Source organism: Rhipicephalus microplus, chromosome 5 (assembly GCF_043290135.1).
Source record: "Rhipicephalus microplus isolate Deutch F79 chromosome 5, USDA_Rmic, whole genome shotgun sequence".
Taxonomy (NCBI): domain Eukaryota; kingdom Metazoa; phylum Arthropoda; class Arachnida; order Ixodida; family Ixodidae; genus Rhipicephalus; species Rhipicephalus microplus.
In genome coordinates, this window is record NC_134704.1 from 210,954,574 (window position 1) to 210,982,367 (window position 27,794).

The 27,794-nt window shown below is 44.6% G+C and overlaps 1 protein-coding gene across 1 annotated transcript in view; it reads right to left on the reverse strand.

The window, feature by feature from the left end:
• The window catches only part of nompB (intraflagellar transport protein 88-like protein nompB), a 1,761,410-nt gene that overhangs the window by 678,140 nt on the left and 1,055,476 nt on the right, over window positions 1–27,794 (reverse strand). Inside the window, exon 16 of the mRNA XM_075896456.1 lies at window positions 1,126–1,234. Coding sequence (XP_075752571.1) covers window positions 1,126–1,234 — 109 coding nt within the window. The remainder of the gene's footprint in view (window positions 1–1,125; window positions 1,235–27,794) is intronic.

Sequence of the window (27,794 nt, forward strand, 5' to 3'; positions counted from 1 at the left end):
ATCTTGCAAATCTTGCATGCCTCAGTTCAGACTAGCAGCATTCAAACTTGAAGCACAAACATTGCTGAGTGCTAGGTATCTCCTGCAGCTCCTTGTTTTGGTCACAGAGGGCCATAATAAGAAAAATTGCACAATCACCGACTAATGACTAAAGCATATGCAATGCGTCAGAAGAGAGCGGCTATTCACAAGCTGGTACAATATTTGAAGAAGGTAGACCCAAAGGGCCATTTGAAAATGGAAATCGCCCCGCCGCTTACAAGCTTGCAAAAATGGCGTATGCCCGGAGGCATCTGAGGCCCAAAGCATTGGCGGCGCTTTTTATGATGCGCAGGAAAGTTTGGAGTTCTTTAAAGAAAAGTATAGGCTGGCCTATATTGTGAGCTGCTTGTACTGTATGATTAAAGTGCATGCTAAAAATTGTGAAAAATGCTCGTGAATGCCAAGGACTTCTGGCTAGCTATTCTTTAAAATTTCAGTATTTGCTCTCCTCAGCCCTTTAGTGCAATCAAAAGAAAAAAAAAGAAAATGGGTGGGGAGTAGAAGAATTCATTAAACAATGAACACATACGTTCTATTTTTTTTTTGAGGGGGGAGAGGAAGCTAATGTTTCACTTGAGACACTCCGGTGATAAAAACATTGAAGGTGAGCCATCGGCATGCAGATGCCTTTTGAGCTTGCAACAGATATTGTACGGCTAGTTGGTAATACATTGCAGCATATGACAGTGCACACCAGGTTACTTCATACTGAAATATACACTACCCGCGCAAGCAAAAATAAGGAACAATGAGACGGGATAAAGCGCAGCCTCTTGAGCATTTTATAGACATGCTCTTCTATTTTAGCTCCAAATGATATATTGTGTTAAATTTAGTTGGCACTCCTTTTGCGGCATTTCACAGTACGTGCGTTCTGGCAGAGCCGCCTCTTTCGAGCTCAGAGCTACCAAATTTCGTTACTCAAAGGCGTCGATGACGATGCCTTAGAGAAGCTTGTGGCCTTGTCATCACTCACCGTTCGCATCACGCAGTCTAGTCCTGCTCTTGCGCACGCGGACCCCTTTCATTATTAACTACGTTTTTCGAAACGCGCAATCTGAATTTACAGTTTTCGAAGGATACGTCCGGCCAATTTGGTACACGGCTTGTGGGATAGTTTTCACGATGGTCCTCAGCTTGATGAAACAGTCCAAAGCCTCCTCCAGTGATCCAAGCTTTTGATAGGCAAGTCCTTCGTGATACATGCGCAGAGTAAAGCATACAAACATCACAACAAAAATAACAGCCTGTTCAGGCTGGCCTTGTTAAGTTCGGCCGTGAACGCTTCATTCATGGGACAGGTACCATAAAGACAAATAGATTATAAAACACAATAGATTATCTCCCCTTGGTCATAGCTCATTTCGTATCAGGAGAGCTACGCTTCGTTCAGCATCTCACCTCAGAGTCCTAGTACATGGCAAAAAATATTTTTCCTTCATTACGTACAAAGGCTTAGGTAACATGCTGCCAACACTTCCGTAAAAAGAAAATAGTACACCAGGGATCACGTAGAACACATAGAACGTACAGCCCGTTCAATATTCACGGAGATTCCCGCAATGAAGAAATAAATTACCGGCTGCTACGGAACAACACCTGCTTCATAGGGCCATTTCTCACGCATTAATAATAATGATAATAATACTATTGCTGCATGTCCATAAATAAGAAACGTGTTTTCATTAGGGTAAACATGAGGCATACGTAATCAGCAGATCTTTCTTCTGCAAGTACAAGGTCATTCAAAACTTTCCACGCCACTATTTCACCTAATTTTGTGGCAGTGTCACCTGAGAACTTTTGTCTGCACCTGCAGATGATAAAAAATTTACGAAGTGAATTCAAGTGTTTAAAACCAACAAGAACCAGTTTTCTATTCACTGAAATTGAATTTTATTTTCCCATGATCATAAAATAAATACAGCACAGACAGGATACGAATTGTGTGAACAAAAATTGTCGAATTTTATTTTGTTTGGGCGGCTTTGTATCTGGAATTTAAAATACCAGGAAGGAATGCCATGACTTCCCGATACTCAAAGCACCTGTGTTGCTTTCCTTGTGTAACAGTATTGTTCATACTTCTTTTCTGAAAAAGAGGAAAAAACACTTTGCCAGCACAATCACACCAGGCGAGTGCAGAACAAAAAACAGTGCGAGTAGAAATATTTATTCATTTTAAGACTCCTGATAGGCCTTGTTAAAGACACTGGCTTGCAGCACAAAAATAAATGTTGTCACAGAATAAATATTAATACATATGAGACAGAATGAAATGGCTGAAAGCAGAAACAACTTCATAAACACACCAAAATATTGGCTAACATTATTAGTAGATGCAAAAGAAGCAAAGAAGTAATTCAATGCATTAATCAATACAACAATTCGGGTTATGCCATGCAAAATTACCCAGTGTTTTTTTTTTTACCATCACGAATAGGCCGGAAAAGCTTTTCATGTTTCTCGAAGTCCAAAACTCGTCCTAGTCATTTATTTCATAGCCAAAAATTTTGCTCCCTAGTAATGCAAGTCTGTATTATGATGCCGACTCAGCTGAAAGTCGTCAAACAACAATTTTTTTAAATCGCCTTGCAATGCACTCAATAAATGACATTTCACGCAAGGTAACGAAGTGATTTAACAAAAAATAATGACTTACTTATGTATATCAATTCATCGAGAGGTTTTTACACAAGCAATACTGAATATTGTTGCCAGGTCTGGGATTTTTTCCCGGTAACATGGCAAAAGCCAAAGACAAAAATAAAATATGTGCTGGTAACATTTTTGACATGCAACAAATAAAAAATAATTTACGCTCTGAAGTTTAGCAGAAAGTCTCGAACATTGTGAATACCACTTTTTTTTTGGCAAAAGCTCTGTATTCAGCATCCAAAAGCTGGTCTTGGTAATCGGACAAAAAATATGCGCATTTCAATTTGACGCTTAATGTACTACCTAAATATAGAAGTTACTGAAGGATAATATTTTAAAACTCAACAATAATTTCTTAGAAAGTATGTATATCTACCAGCTTTACCCCTACTTAACTCAAGTGGGATGAAGCACTCGCAAGGGCAATATCCAACAGACTTTTTAGACTTGAAGTACACACAGCAAGCTTGATGCGGAGCAATTGAAATTGAAATTGGGCCATCATCTGCATTCCATTGCCAACAGAGGTGCACTACAATGAATGTCACTGGAGTGTGGAGACCAGTAGCGTAGCAAAAATATACTTTTCGCGTGGGGGTGTGTGAGGGAAAGGCGACCTTGGTCATACCTAATTACATTCTTGTGTGTTTCTAAGTGTGCGTGTAAGTATGCACAGGCAGAACTAAGAAAATCACAGCATATTTATGAAGTGCATGATTATGTGTGGGCAAAGCTTCAGAGGGTTTTATCGGTAACCGTGAATCTGTCTGGGTATCTGTCGCTCACACTAGCGCCTTCTGATGAGTCATCGATAAACTAGGTGGTCACGAATCAGTCACATTAGAAGGGCAACCCACGGCTTTAACGTAAAGAACATCTGGACTGTACTGGGGGGGGGGGGGGGGGAGAGTTAAGCAGCTACTCCTGCCTTCCTGGCTACGCCACTGGTGATGACTCCCAGATGAGCCATCCAGCTGTTAAAAAGTATACAGTACACACTTATCCCTTACTGTCAGCTTCATTACCAGTTCCTAATTTAAAGTTGTTTTCGCTTTTTTATTCATATGACAGGCTTTGGGTCTCAGGGAGCAGTGTGCTCTCCTGTAAGCCTGAAAAATAATCAACTGTTGTTTTACGACAGCGTTTGTCAGTGCACTGCATCAATGCTACTAGCATGCTGCAAGCATAAGTAGTGAATATGACTAAATACTTTTATTAAGGGCATAAAACATACCTACTGCATTTGCAGAACTCCCCAGGAAAGCAGGATGTGTCACTTTATATCTATAAAGCTGCATGACTCACCTGGAAGTCACCACACTGAACCCCGTCCTTGTAGCACCTTCCATTGGCAATAAAATGCAGATGATAACCCTAATCCGATTTCAATTACTCTGTAGAGAACACCAAATTCGCTCTCTCTAATCCAGTTAGTGGGATTCTGCTGAAGATTGCCTTTGCGAGTGCGTCCCGCCACTTGAGTTACATAAGCGAAAAGGTGGTGCAAATACACATTTCAAAAAATATTTGTAAAATTTGAAAATAATACCCTCTAGGAATTCCACCTATATTTAGCTTGTCTATAGAGCTTTAGAATGAAATTTTCTGCACATTTACCGTCCGATCAACAAGGCAAGTTTTTGATGCTGCATACCGAGGTTTTCCCAAAGTGACACTAACACTTTTTTCAGAGTATCCGTTGTAAAATCAGTGTCTAAATTATTTTTAATTTGTAGCTTGTTGACAGGCAACCATCACGTATTTAATTTGTGTCCTTGGAACTTATCATGTTCCCGGCAAAAATTCCAAATGAGACAACTTTATTCAATATTGCTCGTGTGAAAAGCCCTCAAAGAATTCAATATTGCTTGTGTGAAAAGCCCTCAGAGAATTCAATATTGCTCATTTGGAAAGCCCTCAAAGCCCTCGAACTTAGATAACTTTATTACGTTGCCAGAAATGTCCTTCATTGAGTGCATTCCAAAAACTTCTTTTTGAAAAAAAGTGTTGTTTAGCACTTTTTACCTTACTTGGCACCAAACAATAGACTCTCAAAAATAGGGAGGAAAGGTTTCGGCCACAAAAATAAACGACCAGGACGAGTTTCGCACTTCGAGAAATATGAGGAAGTTACATCAGCTATATTCATGATGGTCGCAAAAACGTTGAGTGATTTGGCATGGAATGACTCATTAAAGATAACATCAACAGATCATTCCAGAAATGTGTCAAATATTTTTCGAAAATCGAGAAAAGAGACATGCGGCACTGCCTTCCTGTGGCAGGAGGCATCTTCAGATAGGTACTAGCATTATTTATGGCAGTAATTATAGAAGTGTACACAATTATCGATTTACCAGAGCTAATAGCCAGTCGGGTTGAATGGGCGAATTGAACCTATGCTTACAAATAGTTCATCGCCAGTTTACAATTTAAGAAAAGCGGCCCCTGGTGATCAGCGCAGAGTGATGCACTCTCTTCAATTTAGCTGGCGAAACCAAAACCGACGCACCAAACAGTGCATCTGCCATTCATTTTGACAATGCCCTCAATTACGACACTCTTTCTCTTGCATCGGGGGAGAAGCTTAAGTAAGCGGCGATAAGCGGGCACAAAGAAAAGTGTCTAAATCGATGGTTGATAACGGCTAGAAAAACAGTGTCGTCATTGAGGGCGTTGTCAAATTGAATGATAAATGTACTGTCTGGTGCAATGGTTTTCGTTTCGACAGCTAAGTTAGGCAGATTACATCACACCAAGGTAATTATCAGTGGCTGCTTTTCAAAAATTTCAAGGTAGCTATAGTCTTTTCGCAGAAAGGACTTAAGTTTGCTCATCTAACTCGACCAGCTACTACCACTGGAAAAAAGGTAATTGTCTTAATTGCTATCATTACTGCCGCAATGAATGTTTCTGCCTATCTTAAGATTCCTTTTGTCACAGGAAAGGCAATGCCGCTACTAGCTCGCAAGTACCTCCTTTCTTTAATTTTTAAAGAATAGCGAAGACATTTCTTGAAACACCGTGTATTTTGTACATATGCAGACAATGCGAGGTAAAAACAATAAAGTACGAGCAAGAAGAAATAACGAGCTCATAAAAAGACAGCCCCGTAGCCAGCAATGTTTTTCGGAGGGGCGGGGGCACATGTTGATGGCCATAAAAAATGACTTTCTTCATTACTTATGCTCAGTAGAACAACCCACAACAACCGAATTCGAGGGGGGGGTGGGGGACTAACTCCTGGAGTACCCTTCTGGCTACAGGGCTCCACTGAGCACACTTCGTTGGAATACGGCAGATGTCACATAAGCAGAAGGAAAGTTGTCAATATTAACAGATGTAAACAGAGGTATGCACAAAAGAAAGTCTTAAACCCAAGTGAACACATTCAGAGAAATGTTTTGTTGTGTTAGTAAAATATGTAGCAAAAAACTCTACCAATAGCTGTAGAAAAATATAGAAACAATGCATCTACCTGAGAGCTCATGTCAAGTAACAAATGTATACAGTCAAAAAGGCCAGAAAGTCTAGTGTCGCGTGAAAACACTTACTAAAGCCGCACTCATATTTGAATACGTTGTAACAAACTTCCACCTAGAGGCCTTGCCTTGCAACAGGAAAGCTGCTACTCATCACAGACTAAACTTCTTGATTGTTATACAAGTTGGCAATGATAGGTTTGATCTCACTGGTTGAGAAGTAGCCTAAGCTGCCCTCTCAAAATCAAGGTATATTTGCTGACTTTTTACAATAAATACTTCATGGCAACGCCACTCATTTCACTGAACTAATGTAAAATTACAAAAAGAAATTTGGATGCCCTAGTGGGTGCTGTTTTGACTTTTTGTGCTCTAGCTGACTAATTTGGTATGCTGTCAAACACAGCAACAATGTGCCAGCGATGTTTTCAATACTCTTGCTAGGTTACTAGCACTAAATGTTTGCACTCACAACGGCTTGAGGTTGCCAGTGTAAAATGCAACGAGAAATTAAAACTGCGAGTATTGAAGGTCACCTTTTAAAGATTATTTCGAATGTGCGATGTCAAAAGCAAATTTCAAACTGGATAATGTTGACACAGTAAAATCATCTATACACAGTACAGAATTGTTTCACACTCACTAACGTGGAAGAACATTAAGAATAAGTATGAAATCTTGACTGTAGTGCTATAGCCTCATGCAACAAAGATATGGGTGGGATTATGAGCTGATTGATCACCTGTTACTGTTCCATGCTGCTGGACTGAACGCTGAACCGTCCAGAATTGGCAGTGGAGGATACAACGAAAATGATGGCACTTAATAATTTGCTGGTGATGCGGTGACACAAATTCCTGCAACATCAGGTCACCAAAGTGCTTGTGGCATGAACAATCATAGTGGCACTGGCATGGTTGGCGACAGCTGGCCCAGGAACAACAGAAGCAGCACCTGAAAGAAAATAAATAGTGAGCGTGACAGTGTAACAGCTGTGCCATGAGCCTGTGACATGAATAATTTGACATGCTTGTCTAACACGCTGCCATACATTTTCATTAGTCACATGTGTGCATACCTGCACACTACTGTCTGTGGGATGTAGGTATGACCCACATGTGATTCACTGTCTATGTTAACTCGGGAACAGCAAGAATGCACTTTGAAAATCTCTGAGCAAGCATTAAGGAGACAGTGCAACAGTACATCTGTTGCCAACAATATCAGCTTCAGACGAGCGTAAAATTTCAACGAAAAGATACAGCAATTATCAGTTGCGATTGCATTAAACCTTGAAATTTCAGGTAATGTACATAGCCACACTAGTGGTTGTAATTGCTCCAGAAAAAACTAATCAAGCATCGCATTGAACCAATGTTGAGTGTGTTTGCAATGTTGGCTATCCTTGTTCAAAAAAAATGTAATGAACAGTCAATATGTACTCATATATGGTTCAACAAGCTACAATGAAGCGCTGTTTTACCTGGCAAAAATTATGATATGTACATGATGGCACTGTGGCATGCACCTGATTTTGATAAACCTGAAGTCTGTGCTCTTGGTAGCACAGATGTAAGTGCAGGCAAAATATTGTACCATCACCTATTCCTGAGGCATCAGTGCGATTGACATATCTGGGAAGCCCTTGATATGCTGACAGCTCCTAAGTTTACACAAAAATATATATCAAGTTAGTAAAAATTGACTCAAGGAGTAAAAAAATGCATCGAAGACAGCTTGCCATTGAATCTTTTACATGAAATCTATCTTCAGAACTCATGAGATTCCCTCTATTGTATTTGGACTTTGTTCATGAGAATGTCAAGAACCACACTTTTTAAAGTGATTTTTTTTACCTTCTCCTGCACTGTGAATATTATTTATATATCAGGTATACCAATAACAAAATTAAAAAACAGAACGTCCGTAATGAGTGTGTTAAATCAAATATATTCAACAAAATATAAAAGTAAGTGTATATGCGCTTCAAAAACATCCTGACTCTAACCATTCGAGCCAATTACTTGCCTTGTTAAATTTCAGTTCTCTCTGAAAAGAATAGGCGCCTTCCATTTTAGTATACAAAAGTTGGCACTATTGCAGCCCATTATGTAAACCATTTTACTATTCATGAGCTAGTAATGACCAAAGCACATAACCTTAGAGTTTGCAAAAAAGCATACCTTTTGTGAATTTAAAAGCTTTTGCTAAATATACTTAAGGGTTGTTTCCAATTGAAATTGATTATATTTCAGTCACTCTGTTTGCAAGTGAAAAATGAATTGATTCTATATCTTTAACAACATTAAGCTATCAACTCTGTTCCTTTTAAGGTGGAAGTTACTTCAAAGATAATAAGTAGCTTTCACCCTGTAAACTTCAAACAGAACTGAAGAGAAAGAAAACAACTTTTTAGTGAAGCTTCCCCTTCAAGAAATCAACTAGCTTTATTATGGGTGCCCCACTATGGTTTAAATGTTTTTTTTTTCACTTTTCCAAGCTTGGACCAGCAGTCTTTAACTGGGAATAACACCAGCCATATATTCCGCAGATGCTTTAATAAACTCCAGTAGTTCGCAGTGTCTTCATATTCCTTTTTTTAGCATCCGTGCGTCTAAACTTTGCTGCAAACACTCACCGGCAGGTAGCACCGCATTGTCACTTTAATAGCAGGCATTGTCACTTTATTACAGCTGTATTGGTTCATGACAAAAAACATATCCTTTTTTCTGATTTCAATAGATCCTTTTCCTAATTGGGGTGTTCTTCCCACTTCCAGTACTTATCGCACGGGTAATAAGTTCTTGCATGTATCGATGTCACTTACCATTGTTGCATAAGAACACTATTGGAACTGTCAGAAGATAGCTGCGTGTGGTTAAATGCACCCTAGTACGGTTTGGATCTCTCGTTTGCTCATACAGGCTAGTACTAGATAGCAAACAATAAAAGTGAGCACGGACAAAACTGATATTTTGTCTAAATGTTCCTCATGACTGTGCAGCTAGCACTGACCACTAGGACGCATTGCCTCAAGGAATAAACGTGGGCACGCACAGAGTCTAGTAACCACATCAAAAATTTTTATCTCGAAATAAAAAGCGATTTGATGACTTTCTGTGACATTATTAGACGAAGGTTAATACTAAATGTGCTGTTTACCATAGTATGTAACTAGGACCACCTCAATGCTAAATTTCAAACCAAACATGTACAAAAATGCACAACTGTCCAACTTTTTACCAGCTATAAAAATTATTTCGCGCTGTACACATATCGGATTATTCTCTGCCTACAGAAAAAAACTCTGATATTCAGCTAATGCGAACTATCATATTTCACTAAATGTTATCTCTCTATGAAAAATATTCTCAATATGGGCCATATTCTTCATGTACTGAAAATTCTACAACTTTTCTACACAAAAAATTTTGTTCTAACGTAATTGGAGATTAACAAATTTTTAAAAGTATTTTATGAAATTTTACGTTCTAAAAACACGATATCATTATGAAGGACGCCGTGGTGGAGGGGCCCAGAAATTTTTAACATGTGGTTATCTTTAGAGTGCACTGACATTGCACCGTACACGGTCCTCTACCACTCTCCTTCCATCACAACGGGACTACCGCGGCTGGCATCGAACATGTGGCCTTCGGGTCAGCAGCTGACTACCGTAACCGCTATACCACCGCGGCAGACGAAGCACAGATTCTTATTATTACTTTTTAGAACCCGTTTACACAGTCGGGGTTTCTAGCTTTCGGGAAGAATTCAGATGCTGTTTTAGAATATTTCAGTTAAATGTTCTCTCTTGCAATTCGCACCTCGGTGCTACCTTACACCAGCCACCTTTTATTGGACAACGTGAAGGAGTAGAACTTCAGCCCGACGGGGAGAACACGCCGGTAGGATGCAGCGTGCCAAGTTTTACGATATATATCTTCTCATCTTACGGCGCAGCGGCGTACCGGCACCGTAAACCGAGGCTCACCTAACGCTGCCAACATAAAGGGAGGTGCACACATTACACGGCTGCACTACGGTGCTGACAAGCCCGAAAACTGTCGGCACAGAATAATGAAACTGCCGTGGACAAGTAATGACAGCGAAATGAAAATGTCACGGTCGAAATGTAAACACGACCAACACAATCAATCCACAATTTCCGTAAATGCTGTATTTTCTGCTCTCAGTACGCACTCCGTCTCAAAAAAAGCATGCATGATAAAAACTGGGCGAAAACGACATCGACAAAAGAGCACTGAGTTTATGGCCTTGACTTTACTCGAAAGATATTTCTGTGTCATGTAGGTACTACATGACACAGACCATTAGTGGCGCAAGCTGTCACCCAAATGGCGAGTAAATGAGTAGTTATGCACTCACCTCCAAGATGCATACCGGATAAATGAGCAGCGCCAGCCTGGTCCCGTTCCGTGTGTGCGTCCTGGCCATGGAGGAAGGGAAAACTCAGGGGAGGCCCTATCCTATCCCAATTCATTGCGAGAAGTGTGGCAGAAGTGACGAAATCTTATGGGGCAAACAAACCGGTTTGGGGCAAACAAAACAGCAGAAGCTCCACGGCGTGCTCTCAGCGCTGGTTCGCTAATATATTCCCGATGTTAACTTAACGCGCATTGTATGGTTTGCATGCAGTAAAATGTTGCGAGCACACCTTTCCCAGACTGTTCGTGCGCGGCAGGCCCGAGCGCGGCCTGCTGAATTACTTCGTGGAGTGTCTTTGTGCAACGGTACAGAAAGCACCGGTACGTGTCGGAAAGAAAATCATTCAGCCCCTCTATCATCGTATTTGAACTCACCCGGCTGCGACTTACGCGTTCTGCTCAGCGCAAGGCCTTTCTCTCTCTCCCTCTTACCCATATTTTCTGATCTACGGGCCGATTAGCAGTTCTTTGCTCGTAAATAGTGTCAGTGTGGCACTGCACGATTTTGAGAGTGTGCTACGTAGCTACTTCATGCAACGCCAGCCTAGTACACGTACTTCACGTCGGTAAGAAGGCACAGCTGTATTGTTAACGTGATCGCGCACATAAAGTGTGTATTTCCAGTGCGCACAGAACTAACACGCAGTGAGCGCACACCGTACGATGCATACAAACTTAGTCCGGTAACAAGAAAGGTTTATAGTACTTCCGTATGAACGACACAACTTCTGAAACACGACATGATGCGTACAACAGTAAAAACGAAAGTTCGCGTGTGTTCTCAGTTGACACAATAAGTAAGAACCAAGGAATCATACAGCTGAGAGCTGCGCATGCAACTTACATCAGCAGCGAACCGAACGAACATACGTTAAAAGCGCCACCAGGTACATCCGCTGGTGCATGTGATTTGCACCTAGTATACACTACAACTGGGCATCGCACAGCTTTTCTAATAGAAAAAGCACGCAAAAGAAGCAGCACTCGTGGATTGACTCGCTGCCGGCAGAGAACACCGCTTCCAAGGCCGCTGCGGCTGCTGCTCGCTGGAAATCGCGAAGTGTTTATCTGCTTCTCCACTAGGAGGTGGTGCGGTTGTTTGCGATGCGGCGGCTTCAAGAATGTGACGTCATGGCCTCTCCTATGATTTTCCTTCCTCCATGGTCCTGGCCTTTGAGGATGGTAGTCAGGCTAGTGACTAGTGACTGCCGACGGATGAGGAATGATGTCGGTGCAACCACCATGGTCGAATGGTTCCTTTTTCCGCGATGCCCACCTAAACCACCGTTTGGGAACAAATATAGTTTCGTAGAATAAAAGTGGTGCAGAACAAGTACAGTTTCGTAAAATGAAAGCGGTGCAGAACACGTCGCGGCGATGAATGCAATGATGATATGCGACGGCCATATTAGTAGAAATTTCTGGAAGTCATCCGCATTGCAAATGATTACTTCAAGTTTCTTGTTGACGAAGGAGGCACTTGTTTTTCGAACTATTCAGTTAAACATCATTGGTAAACCTGTGCTCTATTCATAATATTCGCGAAGTGGTGAAGTCTGTGATTCTTAAACGTGTGCTGTATTCTTGATATTGGCGAAGTGGTGAAGTGTGTTTATTTCCTGGACACTATGTCCGCTTTTCTGTCCGTAAATATGCGCAATTTTTTTGCAGTGTAAATGGCACTACTGAGCATGGAGATATGCGTTCTATCTCCAGCAATGACGACCGCATCTCTAAGCAGGTGACGTGCGAAGGCGTCCGTGTACTTAAATAGGGAGTTTTAGAATAAAGTTTGAAGGCGTTTCAGGTATAGCGGGCACCACATAATTGTCAGTATAAGGTTTGCCTCTCCTAGGGAACAATCTAGAAAATTTAGCGGCCCCTAAAACTTAAATTCACCGAAACTACACATAGTCTTCCCACCAGCGTTCGCGGGCCGCATGGGGCCGCACACGCCACCCGTTATTCTGCGGGCGCGCCGTGAACGCGAACGGCAGCTCGCGTTTGACACATGCGCAGTGGCAGCGACCGCATCGCAAGGGTTCGCGGTGTGCTATTCTAAAACTCCATAATATGTACGAGCAGACAGGCCACCGCAGTGGTGATAATGAAACCAAATTCCACATCACAGCATGCACCAAACTCGCTTCAAAGTAATGACAGTGACAAGCACCCCCATTATGACTCATTTCCAATGGAGGTGGATATGTTGCAGGCCCGTGTGCTCAGATTTGGGTGCACGTTAAGGAACCTCTGGTAGTCAAAATTTCCGGAGCCCTCCACTACGGCGTCTCTCATAATCTTACGGGGGTTTTGAGACGTTAAACCCCACAAATCAATCAAATCAATTAGGACTCAAATAAAATTTAAAAAATGGTAAATTAGAATAAATGAAGCTTATTTTAGTTTATTTTTGGACGCTTCTGTAGGCCTTCATGAGCCCGTGAAGAGGGCTAAACACACACACACACACACACACACACACGCACACACACACACATATATATATATCTATATATATATATATGTATATATATAGGTATGGGATAAAGCACAACGGGAGCGTTGTCAACAAGGATAAATATATATATTTATTTCCCAACAGTTTCGGGAGGGGTCCTCCCTTCATCAGGGGATGAGTTACATATATATATATATATATATATATATATATATATATATATATATATATATATATATATATATATATATATATATATATATATATATATTGTGAGCGCTCACTATGTACTATATCTTCATTTGTATGACCAAACCATTGTAGTGATCACCATCGTATGTTGCGCGGGCTGGGGCGTTTCATAGGCCACAAGGCATCGCATTGAATTTAAAGAGCCCATTTGGCGTACCAAACGCAGTCTTCACTTTATCAGACACGTGTATCGGAATCTGCCTTTAACCAGAGCGCAAGTCGAGACTTCAAAAGTACTGGGCACCTTGTAAAGTATCAAGAGCAATGTCAATGCGAGGCATCGGGTAGACGTCCTTACGAGTAATTTTGTTTAGTCAATCAATGCAAAACCGTATCGAGCCATCCTTTTTTTCTTTGACTAAAACGACAGGAGAACACCATGCGCTTGTCGAAGGCCTGATGACGTTGCGCGCGAGCATGTCATTGATTTGTTCTTCTATAAGCTTGCGTTCAGAAGCCGACACACGGTAAGGGCGGCGGCGATTGACACGGGATCCGTCGGTGCTTATACGATGAGCGGCCACTGTTGTTTGACCCAGACCTTCGGAACAAACGTCACAGCAAGTTTTGTGCTTTATTTATATCGCTAGCAAAGCATCACTTTGTGTTGGGTTGAGATGTTCACTCAAAGTGGCCTTGAGAGCAGGGGATGCATCTTCCGCTGGCATACACTTTGAGAATGACGAAGCAGGTGAACCAGTGACGAAAGAAACTGGTGTTTCTTCGGTAATGCTGGCAACAGTGGTCCCCTCTGGCTGAAGTAGTGGTTCTGGCGTCGTGTTGCACGCGGTGATGCTTGCATAACCACGTGAGAACCGCACTAAACAAGATGCGATAGTGATCCTTCGAAAAATGCAGTGCTGGCAACGAACAACCACAGCGTCACCATCTAGAAAGTCTCCTGACTTGATGGTAAGGACACGTTCTTGTCCGGGAAGCCGGAGGAAATACGCAGCTGTTACAAGGTTGGGCAACTAAAGGTCGGCCGCAGAAAAAATCTCAGTGTCTGTAATACGAATGAGAGGCCGACCTCACGAAACCAAAGCAGACGCAGCTGACAAGAAGTCCAAGCCTAAGATTATCTGATGAGCACACGGAGACAGCACAGCTAATTTTATGTGATGACGGATTCCATCAATGAAAACACGAGCAGTACACAATCTGGTCGGGCAAATTGGACTGTCATCAGCGCTGCATTACATGAGACTGGCATAAGGAGTTTGCACTTCACGCAGGCGAAAACACAATTCACAATCAATTACCGAAATGGCGGCTCCAGTGTCTCTAAGGGCGTCAAAAAACACCTTCGACACAAACAGGTAGTAAATTAGCTTGACGAGGTGGAGAAGTTGTAACGTTCCAACAACAAGCAGTTGCCCCTTCAGAAACTGCACCTTCTAGTTTTCCGAGTCCAGAGAGATCGGAGTGGGACACAGGGTTGATGAGGTACGCCGGAACGGTGGCGGAGAATGGCGGCGAGATGAACGAGAAGGATGAGGCCAAGCTTGAGACCGTGGAGGGGAGGGCGACCTACGGGAGGTGGACGGATATGGTGCGGGATTGTATTATTCGGGTTTGGGGCCAAAGACTCTATCTTAAGCTGGATAACCACGTCGTTCATCTGGCTGACGGCGGCGGCAGAAACGGGATATATGACACCTTACGCCACAGTAGAAGCATATGGGGCGCGGAGAAAGCCATGTAGAATAGTGGGCTGGTCTTGGCACTTGCGTTGTCATGCAGGCAAATGATCGCATCTGACGTCCGCAGGCACTGAGAACATATATATATATATATATATATATATATATATATATATATATATATATATATATATATATATATATATATATATATATATATATATATATTGATATATATTGTGGGCATTCGCCGTGCGCTTCTTCTCTTATATGCATTATCATAATCATAATCATCCGTCTGGGCCCCTGCCCTCCTTTTCCCTTGGTGTCACCACAATAATCATTGGGTGTTTGCGCGCTTGGTCTCAGGCTGCCCGTTCGCTGCTGAGTTCTTGGGCTGAATAAACACTGTCTCAACCCAGACTTCCCACGTGGTGGAAGTGGATTTAGGGTCCTCGGTCCTCTCACACTTCACTCGACACCCTGGAGCTGCGTTCAGGCCGCCGATTGACCCCACTGTCTGGCGGCATGTCACAGAACGAGCCTGCTGGGGCTGCTTCCATCACTGCTGCCTTCTCACCCCCGCTGTCTTCAGCCGCAACTCCTGTTTATGTACACAGCTACCAGCGTGATCCCCTCTCTTCGCCGGTCTTTGCAGGGAAAACGCGGAGGACTGGCTCGATCAGTACAGCCACGTGAGTATTGTTAATCACTGGGACGACAGCACCAAGCTCCATTACGTCGCTTTCTACTTGACCGTTGTGGTGAAGAACGGTATTTCTACCATGTCATTGACTTACGCGACTGGGTGACCATTCAGCACCAGCTGCGACATGTTTTGGGACACCCGCCATTCGTTGCGCCGTCGCGAAGAGAACCCTTGATACTCGCCGACAACATGCCGGCAAATCTTATACTTTTTACATTGAGGATATCCTTTCACTGTGCTGGCGTATCAATTCTTCTATGCTGGAATCGGACGAAGTACGCCACATCTTGAAAGGCATTGGCCCTGTTGCTTTCAATGCTCTGGCTGTGCAAACTCCAGCTACCATCGCTGACGTTGTCGCGACATGCCAGCGAATTGATTCGCTGGACTCAGTTCGTCTCTCACCGGACATTGGCGACCACCACTCCACGTCCCATGGCCACCTGCGTGACCTCTTCCGGGAAATTATACGAGAGGAATTACGTCTATGGCCTTCACACCTCTTTCCCCATGTTCAACACAATCTTCAGGAGTTCATTTGCGGGACGTAATTGGGGATGAACTTACAACCCTGACCGGCCCTGATCTCGTACAACCACCTGTTTTTCGCCCCATATGAATCTACGCTCAAGTCGCTGCCGCGCCTCCGAGCAACGTACATGTAACATTGCTGCAACCATCCTAAGCGTCGGTTGCAGCCGCTACCTTGGTCAACTACTGTTCGATGCCAACTGAACCTTCTTCGGGCCACCTGTGCGCGCTACCTCCAGGTGCCCCTAACGCCTTCTACTCCCCACTCTGGTGCTCGTTCCGCTCTGTCTGCTATTACTGCGGCTATCGCGGCCACATACCTCGTTTCTGGCGAAAGCGCCAGCAAAATGAGTGTCGGGGTTACGACGTGCCTGAATGGGACGGTTCTACCGGAGCCTCTTATCAAGGTCAGCATTATTCGTCTCCTCCTCATCGGTCTCCATCTCCACCTGCATTGAATGCACCGCGGAACAGCTGAAACACGAGACGCCGCTCGCCTTCGCCCTTCCGCCCTTCATCTTCTCCACTTCGACCCGCCTCATTCTCCTCTAAGAGTCATTCGGGAAACTAAATGATGCAGTTTGTGGAGGAGAAACTGAATTCAAAATTCGAACTGAAATTACTTCGTCAGGCCCGTGTAACATGGTTTCTGTGGAAGTTGAAGGAGTGCGTGTTGATGCTCTGGTGAACAAGGCTGCGGAATTTTCTGTTATGCGTGTTGATTTGGGCCAACGTCTTAAGAAAGCGATGACCCCTTACGATAGATCCACGTTGATTGCTGCGCAGGGGCATATCATTCACCTTTCCGCTTTCTGTACAGCCCGCGTTTTTGTTGATAGTATCCGCCATCACATTCTGTTCGCTGTCCTGACTGACTTGTCTGGCCAATAATTTTTAAGATGGGATTTTCTTTCATCTGCCTCTGTGGCAATTTGCTGTGGCCAACGTGTCATCCACCTCACTGACGCGGACTGCACGCTCAGTGATGACACCCAGAGGCCACTTTGTTTGACAGCTGCGGAGGATACCAAATTACCACCAGGTCAAGAGCGAATGTAACTATTATCTCCAAAGACATTGACAATGGCGACGTCTTGGTTGCACCATCATTTAGTTGCATCAGTAAAGGCATCGTTCTCACTTCCAGTTTACTTCGTTTTCTCATTGGTTCCGCACTTATCACTGCCGCAAATACACCTTCTGAAAACATTCTGCTTTCTCAGAACATGGTGGCCTGCGTGGCTGATCCCGAGCCTGCGTGCGTCGTGGCACTTCATGCCGTCTCCTCCAACGACCACCCTAGTGGTAAGCCTGCATCGTCTTCCGCATTTGCTGCAGCCATTAGCGATGACTTGACACCTTCACAAACGCAACAGCTGCTTGCTTTGTCAAAGAAGTACGAAAGTTCTTTCGATGTTCTTCTCGACGTTGGGCCGCACTACTACTACAACGCATCGAATTCACAAAGTCGGAACATCTGTTGTACGCTGCCGGCCCTACCGCGTGTCTCCTGCTGCGCGAAAAATTATCGAAAAAACCGTAGCTGACATGCTCAAACGAGAGGTCGTTCGCCCTTCATCTAGTCCTTGGTCGTCACCTGAGTTTTTGGTTCGTGAAAAGGATGGCTCCGTGTGCTTTTGCGTTGATGACAGGGTGGTCAACAAAATAACTCGCTAGGATCTGTACCAAATGCCTCGCATTAACGACGCCCTTGATTGTCTTAAAGACACGAAATACTTTTCTAGCCTCGACATGCGTTCCGGATACTTGCAAATCCTATGCATGAAGAGGATAAAGACAAAACGGCATTCGCAACCCCCGAGGGGCTATACAAATTCAACGTTATGCCCTTCGCGCTGTGCAACGCGCCCGCTACGTTTGAGCGCATGATTGATACGGTGCTGCGCAGCCTCAAACAGAAGACCTACCTCTGCTACTTGGACGACATCATTATTTTTTCGACAACGTTTCCTCAACAGCTGCAATGTTTGGATGACGTTCTGACTACCTTGCCGCCGCTGCTCTCCAACCCAACACCAAAAATTGCTGTTTCGCACAAAAGCTATCAAGGTTTTGGGCCACGTCATGACCAAAGATGGAAATCGGCTGGGTCTCGACAAAATTGCAGTGGTGTTTTGCTTTCCGCGCCCCGGAAGGCCGAAGGAGTTGTGGAGTTTTTTTGGTCTCGCCTCCAAGAGACAGTAGTTGCATATGCCAGTAGAGTACTAACCGTGAACGAGAAGAATGATACCATAACTGAGCAGGATTGCTTGGCGGTGGTTTGGTCAATGCAAAAGTTCCGTCCCTATCTCCACGGCCGTCATTTTACAATCGTTACGAACCACCACGCCTTATGCTGGCGTTCGACGCTGAAAAACTTGTCTGGACGTTTAGGTCGGTGGATTGTACGTTTACAGGAGTATGACTTCGATATCATTTACAAGTCAGGTAGAAAACACCCAGGCGCTGACGACCTTTCGGGCTTCCCACTACGAAATACCCAGCTCAGGATCGGTCAAGGTTCAGCCATCACTCAACTGCAGCGCCTGCACTCGCCTCAAGAGACCAGCCATTCTCGAATGTCAAGCGCACATTTCACTCCTGCGAGTTGTCTGATCCGTATTGCAGGCGTATTATGGATCAGATCTCAGGAGCTTTCCATCCACCTAACGCACGGCATCGTCGTCAACTCTTGCGATTTAAGCTGGACAATTGAGTTCTGTATCACCACATCTGATGCTCTGATGGTCAACGCTGGGTTCCCGTGCTACCACGCACGTGGAGGCTTAAAGCCTTCTACGACAACTTGACTGCCGGAAATCTGGGTATTCAAAAAACTCATGACCGCATTTTAAGTCGCTTCTACTGGCCTGGTATTTCTACTAGCATCGTGCGCTACGTCGGTTCCTGTGTCCCGTGCCAGCGACGTAAAATCCAGACAACTGCACCGGCCGGGCCTCTGCAGCCAATTCCGTGCCCCACAACACCATTTCAGGTTGTAGGTATAGGCCTTTACGGCACTCTCCCCGTCACATCTACTGCCAAACGATGGATAGTGACCACCCTAGACTACTTGACACAATACGCGGAGACAACGTGTGTATCAACTGCCTCTGCTTCGGAAGCTGCCGACTTCGTTCTTCACGCCATCATTCTGCGCCATGGCGCCCCTCTTATATTGCTGAGTGACCGTAAAGGGTGTTCCTGTCAGAAGTGCTAAATGCAGTATTGCGTACCTCTGGAATAAAAACCAAAACAGCTTCAAAATACCACCCTTAGACCAATGGTCTCACCGAGAGGTTCCACCGTACTCTTGCTGATATGATAGCCATATACATCAGTCAAGATCACGAAAACTGGGATACTCTTCTACCGTTCCTCGCCTTTGTCTACAACACGAAAGTTCAGCGCATCACCGGTTATTCGCCGTTCTACCTCGTTTATGGACGTTCCCCTACTTTATTCCTCGACGTTTCCTTCTTCAACAGTCACGTCAACTCGTTTCCGTCTTCCAGCGAGGAATACATTTCAAGGCTAGCCCGGGGTAGCGATCGTGCTGGCATAAACACGGAAGCACAACAGCAAGATAAAAAAGTCATTTATTACGCATTCCATCACCCGCTATTTTTCCGACCTGGTGACAAGGTGCTCCTGTTCACATCTATTTGTATTCGTCAGTGTGACAAGTTTCAGGCATACATCATTGGGCTTTACATATTTATTAAACAGACGTCGCCCGTTATTTATCGTGTGACTCCACTTGTCGTCCCAACAGACCACCGTCACCACACAACAGAGATCGTGCACAATCTTATCTCTGTCACATTGACTTGCTACGGACAGGTTGGCCACTTCGATGTGGGGAATATTAGTGTGGGCATTCGTTATGCCATTCTTCTCATGCTTTGGGTGGCTACTGTTTACAAAAAACCTTTACAAAAAGCCTACAGACCGTCGAATGTACCTACATTTCAACAGCAGCGACCCAAAGCATTGCAAAACGGGTATTCAATATTCACAGGCCTACCGGTACCAAAGAATATGCACCGATATGCGGGAATTAGACAGACACGCGGAACACCTAAAGCATTCCTTATTGAAACAAAATTATCCGGAAGACATTATTGACGATGCCATACTACGTGCTCGCAACGTGAACAGGAATGATATAATTAAGGGACCAAACAGAGTATCTAAAACGACTTCCTAAACGAACCTTGTACTAACTTACTCCTCATCAGCGCCACGAATCAACAACATACTTTCCCGCCATTTCATTATAATCAGGCAAAGCAAACGACTAACTTCTATTTTCGCGAAGCCACCTCACGTGGTGTACCGCCGGGATAAAAATATGAAGGACATTCTTGTCAGAGCAAAAACAAACACCCCCAAATTTCAATCAGGGTGCCATTCCTGCGGAAAAGCTCGATACAAGGTATGCCCACAGATGGTCACAACACGTGAATCCAAAGCGAACTTCTCGGACTTCAAATTCTGCATAACTGCTAAGGCACGTTGCCGGGCTAGTTGGTTGGGATTCATCATTTTCACTGGTATAGCGCACCACGACAAGGACACACACAAAGGAGAGATTCACACACACACAGCGCTAACTGAAAGCTTTAATTGTGACTCCAGTAACGTAATATACATGCTACATTGCAACATCTGCGGACAAGAATATATCGGCCTAACAGACACGCCATTTCGGCTGCGGTTCAATAATCACCGGTACCACACCACTTCACTGCCGAAGCTACCTTTATCTAGACATCTGCGCCTGCCAAACCACAGTTTTGAAAATATTAGCGTAACTCTTTTGCAGTCCGGTTTCTCAAACAGACGCGAGCGCGAACAGCGTGAGGCATATTTTATTTTCTTATTTCGAACATTATAGTAGCCGGCATCCACAAGGACCCCGGAAAACTCAACTGCCTTCGAGAAGTAAGCCAGGAGGAAATTGGTGATAAAGATTGATAGCTGGAGACCATGCTTTTTTCTGACTGACTCGTACGTGTACACTGTCCTTTCTTGTTTTTTGTTTTTCTTTTTTTCCTTTTTTTCTTCCTTTTTTTCCACATGCACATACAAAGTGTTTACGTTCGCCTACCACTTGATGACCATTGAAGGGAAATGGACGAAGATTAAAGGTAAATAGCCGACTGACCGATTAACGGGAAACCCTTGCTTTACGCACGCCGCACGCCGACCGACCCATTAGGGGGATCCCTTTCTTTACGCACGCCGTCATGGACCCTCCCGGCACCGCGGCCACAATCTTGGGTGGCCCGACACACGTCGAGAACTGAACAGCACCTCATATGAACCGTATGTGGACGCACACGGACAGTTGGTTTCGTTCTCAGTGTTGACAGTGGTTCTTCCTCTTTTTTACTTTCTTTCTTTTCTCTCTTTTTCGTCTTTTTCCCCCTTTTTAATTACCTCTCACTCTCGCAAACATCTTTCAAGGCGAGAGGGACACGGCAGCAACGATGTTTGGAAGTTCATGTCAGTATAACTCATCCCCTGATGAAGGGAGGACCCCTCCCGAAACTGTTGGAAAATAAATATATTTATCCTTGTTGACAACGCTCCCGTTGTGCCATATCCCATACCTTCACGAAGACTAACTGGCCCATTGAATTATACTCCCACTATATATATATATTGCCACGTTCCATTTCCCAAGTTTTTGTTATCGTCCGAAAACACCGCACGATTCTCAGCGCAAACCGCGCCTGCAGTTTTCTAGAAGGTTCCGGACTGTAGTAGATCATTTCGATAAGATCACGACCACTGTGCGAACGGTACAGATTGTTCTGGAAGCTACGCCACCGCCAGCGATAACGCTAGAACATTCGACGGCAAGAGTATAAATGCCGACGCGCTTCGCCGCTTGTCAGTTGTTGATCGAAGGCCGACGCTTCGTTCGCCGCTATCAGTCCGAGACTGCTATCTGTGCGAGACTGCTGCTGTATTTGGACTTTCAGTTTACCGGGCACAGGTTCGCCCAAATAAACAGTTAAATCCTAACACGAAGTCTCCTGTCTTCGGCCACGTCACGACCCCGTGACAATATATATATATATATATATATATATATATATATATATACGGTAGAAAAAGAGGTCGACAAACGTGCGAAAAAACACTAGTTTTACTAACGTTTCGGCAGGTGGGCCTGCCTTCGTCGGAGTGAATGGTTACACATGGCACACAGGGCACATATATAAGCCGCTTCTTTGCGTATCACACGGCTAAGTCATTATCAGTAGTTTAGGAAACAAGAATATATATCACCAAAGGTACGTGGCTATAGTGCATATACAGCTGAAAACGCGTATCATTATACAATAGTGAAGTGGCGCGTATTAGATACCCTACAACTTGTGTGGAATGAAACAGGTCAGCAAAATAACAGACTGCGCACGCATTAGCTCACTTGGTCATATGTTCTGCGGGATAATCACAGCCTAAAAACATTCAGTAATCCTTTAAAAAAGAAAAAGAAGTTTAGAGAGATAAACAAAATCACAAAGCAGGCAGAGCAAAATGAATGCGAGTAAATGGTGAAGTGACAAAGGCCACCTACATTATGTAGGTAATATTTGACAATAGGCCAACATCGTGCGAAGAATATACACTTGTCAGTAAAACAAAAAAGCGACTTACTAAGGCAATATGCAAGTAAGCGTACCCGGGCTCTCGTTCATGCCGGCAGATAGTGTTTTGAATTTATGAATTAAAAATGACTCTTTTACTTCGCGTTCATGGTGTGATTTAAAACCCGATTCCAGTATTGTAGCTATCATGTTACTGAATGAATGACCTGCCTCGGTGACATGCCTTGAAATCGGTAAGTTAGGAAGGGCATGCACATGAGCTTTATGATTATTGAAACGGTATCGAAAAGCAGTTTCAGTATGACCTATGTATTGTACATGACAGATTGAGCATTCTAGCAAATATACGACATTTGCAGTATCACAAGTAAAACTGCCCTTAATTTTGAACTTGAAGTTCGTCGCAGTACTGGCTGCCAGTGTTGTTTTCGTCATGTGTGCACAAACTTTACAGCGGGGCTTTTTACAAGGACGGCAACCAAGCGTCTGGTCGTTATTGCTCTGTCTGGTTTTAGAGGAAGTTAATAAATCTCGCAAATTTTTGCCTCGTCTGTACACAACATGTAGTGGTTCTGGAAACGCTTTTGCAAGGCGTTCGCTCTGCATGTGTATGTTGTGGTGTTTACGGAAAATTGATACGACGTTAGGTGCCGATGAGTTATGGGTTAAAACCAGGTTAACCTGTGAATGAATTTTAGGATTTTTCTTGGGGATGCAGAGTGCTGTACGGTCTTGTGCGTCGGCACGCCTTACTGCGTCATCGACTAACTTGGGCGGATATTTCTGTTTAAGAAGTGCAGTGCGTAGCTGGTTACAGTTATTAACTGTAACCAGCTAAGCACTGTGAATTAACTGTAACCACTACGCACTGCCAGCTACGCACTGTGAAATAACTGATACCCTATGATACGTTAGTAAAACTAGTGTTTTTTCGCACGTTTGTCGACCTCTTTTTCTACCGCATTTTCCACCGGATCCATTGAATTTCACCCCGCTATATATATATATATATATATATATATATATATATATATATATATATATATATATATATATATATATATATATATATATATATAGTCACGCGGTCGTGTTGTGGCTGAAGACAGGATACTTTGTGTTCGGATTTAACAGTTTATTTTGGCGAATCTGTGCCGACAAACAGAAAGTCTGATTACAGTAGCAGTTCTGCACAAATAGCAGTGAACGGAGCGTCGGCGAAGCGGCGTAGTGCGTCGGCATTTATACTCTTGCCATCGAATGTTCTAGCGTTATCGCTGGCGGTGGCGTAGGTTCCAGAATAATCTATACAGTTCGCAGAGTGGGCGTGATCTTATCAAATGATCCACTAAAGTCCGGAAGCTTCTCGAAAACTGCACGCGCGTTTTGTGCTGTGAATTGTGTAGTGTTTTTGGGCGATAACAAAGCTTGAGAAATGGAACGTGGCATTGCCACTCTCTGAGAAAGACATCCTCTCGGTGCTTTAACTAAAGATGAAGGTACAACAATAATGCAAGAAAGTACATTGAATAAATTACAATACAGTAATATTACAAAAAACACAGTTTCAGTTTGTTAACGCGCATGAAACGGCTTGAAGCGCACGACAGAGACGACTTCAGGTCGCGATCGGCGTGGTTCAGAGTTCGTGATGCCGTCGGGGACAACCTCGTAATCAAGTGGGCCAAGACATCGAACCAGCCTGCATGGTCTGAAGTACCGTCGCACATTTTCACTTAGTCCATGTCGGCGTACCAGCGTCCATGCCCAAACACGTTCACTGGGCTAGTATATACGAAGCGTCGTCGAAGATTGTAACGGCGGCTGTCAGTCGTCTGTTGATTTTTGATACGGAGACGCGCGAGTTGTCGGGCGTCTTCGGCGCGTTTAAGGTACTCACTCACATCGAGGTTTTCTTCGTCGGTGACGTTGGTTAACATGGCATAGAGCGTCGTTGCCGGGCTCCTTCCGTAGACCAATTTGTAGGGATATATCTGCGTCGCTTCCTGCACCGCCGTGTTGTATGCGAAGGTCACGTACGGAAGTATGGCGTCTCACGTCTTGTGTTCGACATCAATGCACAGTGCCAGCATGTCCGATATCGTCTTGTTTAGGCGCCCGGTGAGGCCGTTGGTCTGTGGGTGGTACGCTGTCATCCGGCGGTGATTTGTCTGGCTGTACGCAAAAATCGCTTGAGTTAGGTAAGCAGCAAATTCCGTTCCTCTGTCGGTGATAAGGACCTCCGGGGCGCCGTGACGCAGGACAATATTTTTGACGAAGAACTTAGCTACTTCAGATGCACTGCTTTTTGGCAGGGCTTTTTCCTTGGCGAAGCGGGTGAGGTAGTCGGTAGCTACCACGATTCATTTGTTTCCGAAAGCCGACGTCGGGAACGGCCCCAGTAGGTTCATACCAATCTGCTGGAAAGGTCGGCGAGGTGGTTCGATTGGCTGCAGAAGTCCCGCCGGCCTTGTCGGTGGTGTCTTGCGCCGTTGACAGTCCCGGCATGTCCTCACATAACGAGTGACGTCGGTGGTAAGACGAGGCCAATGGTACCTTTCTTGTATCCTCACGAGCGTGCAAAAAACACCGAGGTGCCCTGCTGTCGGATCGTCGGGAAGGGTCTGCAGGAGTTCTGGTCGCAGAGCTGAAGGCACCTCAAGTAGGTACTTGGTTCGAAGCGGTGAAAAGCTTTCCTTTTAGAAAAGATCGTTTCGCAGGAAGAACGACGCAAGTGCGCATTAGAATACCTGCGGGACTTCGGCGGTCCTGCCTTCGAGGTATTCTATTAGGGCCTTAAGTTCCAGGTTGGCCCGCTGTCGTTCAGCAAAGTCGTCGGTAGTTATCGTTCCCAAGAAGTACTCGTCATCCGGGTCGTCGGGTGGTCGTTAGTCGACCGGCGCACGAGAGAGACAGTGGGCGTCGGAGTGCTTTTTGCCTGACTTGTAAATGACAGTATTGTCATATTCTTGAAGTCTCAGGCTTCATCGTGCAAGGTGATCTGAAGGGTCCTTCAAGGTGGCTAGCCAACACAAGGCGTGGTGGTCGCTCACAACTTTGAAGCGTCTGCCGTAGAGGTAGCGGCGACATTTCGACGTAGTCAAGACGATGGCGAGGCACTCCTTTTCTGTTGTAGAATAATTGGCTTCAGCTTTGGATAGCGATTGGCTGGCGTAACTAATAACCCTTTAAGTTCTTCAGCTCTCTGCACAAGAACGGCGGCAAGACCTACGCTGCTTGCGTCAGTGTGTATTTCTGTCTCGGTGAATTCGTCGAAATGAGCAAGTAACGATGGCGTCTGGAAGCGATGTTTATTCTCCTGGAAAGCGTGTTCTTGCGGCGTGTCCCACTTGAACTCCACGGCGGCCTTGGTAAGGTTAGTGGGTGAATCGGCGATGCGGGCGAAGTTTTTCACGAACCGCCTATATTAGGCGCACAAGCCCAGAAATCGGCACACCGCCTTCTTTTCAGTGGTAGGCGGAAATTCGGCGATGGCGGCTGTTTTCTGTGGATCGGGACGAATTCCAGAATTGGTAATTACGCGCCCGAGAAACAAGAGCTCTTCGTACGCAAATCTGCACTTTTCTGGCTTCAGTGTGAGTCCGGACGTCTTCATGGCTTGAAGTACAGCTTCAAGGCGCCGAAGATGCTCGTCGAAACTCGACGAAAACACGACGACCTCGTTCAAGTACACAAGGCAAGTCTGCCACTTCAATTCTGCCAGTACTGTATTCATAACGCCTTGAAAAGTTCAAGGCACTGAGCAAAGATCGAAGGGCATCACCTTAAACTCAAAAAGGCCGTCCGGTGTTATAAACGCCGTCTTCTCTCCGTCTCTTCCGTCAACTTTGATTTGTCAATAGCCAGTCTTGTGGTCCAGTGACGAAAAGTACTTGGCGTTATGGAGCCGATCAAGTGCGTCGTCTATTCGTGGGAGAGGATACACGTTCTTTCTTGTGATTTTGTTTAAGCTGTGATAATCAACGCAGAAACGTAGGGTCCCATTCTTTTTCTTCACTAACACCACGAGGGACGCCCATGGACTCTTGGACGGCTGGATAAAGTCATCCCGCAGCATTTCATCAACTTGTCTCTTCATGGCCTCACGTTTTCGCGTCGAAACCCTGTACGAACTCTGATGTATTGGTCTGGCAATTTCTTCGGTTATGATTCTATGTTTCGTGATTGGGGTCTGCCGAATTTTCGATGATGATGAAAAGCAATCTTCGTATTGTAGGAGCAGGGCCTTGAGCTGTTCTTGCTTATGGTTCGGAAGTCTGGGAGTAACGCCGAAAGCTGTGAGAGGGGCTTGGTTCCTCTGAGCAGGCTCCGCAGAATCGCCGAGGGCGAAAGCACTGGTAGCGTCCACAAATTCTTCGATGTATGCGACCGTTGTTCCTTTGTTCACAAGTTTGTACTCATTGCTGAAATTTGTGAGCATAACCGTTGCTTTGCCTGCCCGCAGCTTTGCAATTCCTCTTGCGACACAAATATTTCGCGTGACCAACAGATGCTGACTGCCTTCAACGTCGCCTTCCAAATCAGGAGATTTAGGAGCGCTGACTGAAATAATGACGCTGGAGAGAGGAGGAATGGTGACTTGTTCTTAAAGCACATTCAAGGCATGGTTTCCTGACGGCGTGCACGGCGGTAGTGCTTCTTGTGTGGATAACGTTATCGACTTTGTTCTTAGGCTGATGACAGCACCATGGAGGCATAAGAAGTCCATACCAAGGGTGACATCTCTCGAGCAACGCTGTAGGACTACGAAGTCTGTAGGATAAATACGGCCTTTAATGTTGACTCTCGCTGTGCAGATTCCTGTAGGCGTTACGAGATGACCTCTGGCTGTGCGGATTTCAGGGCCTTCCCACGCTGTCCTAATTTTCTTTAACTTCGCGGCAAACGACCCACTGATGACGGAATAGTCGGTTCCAGTATC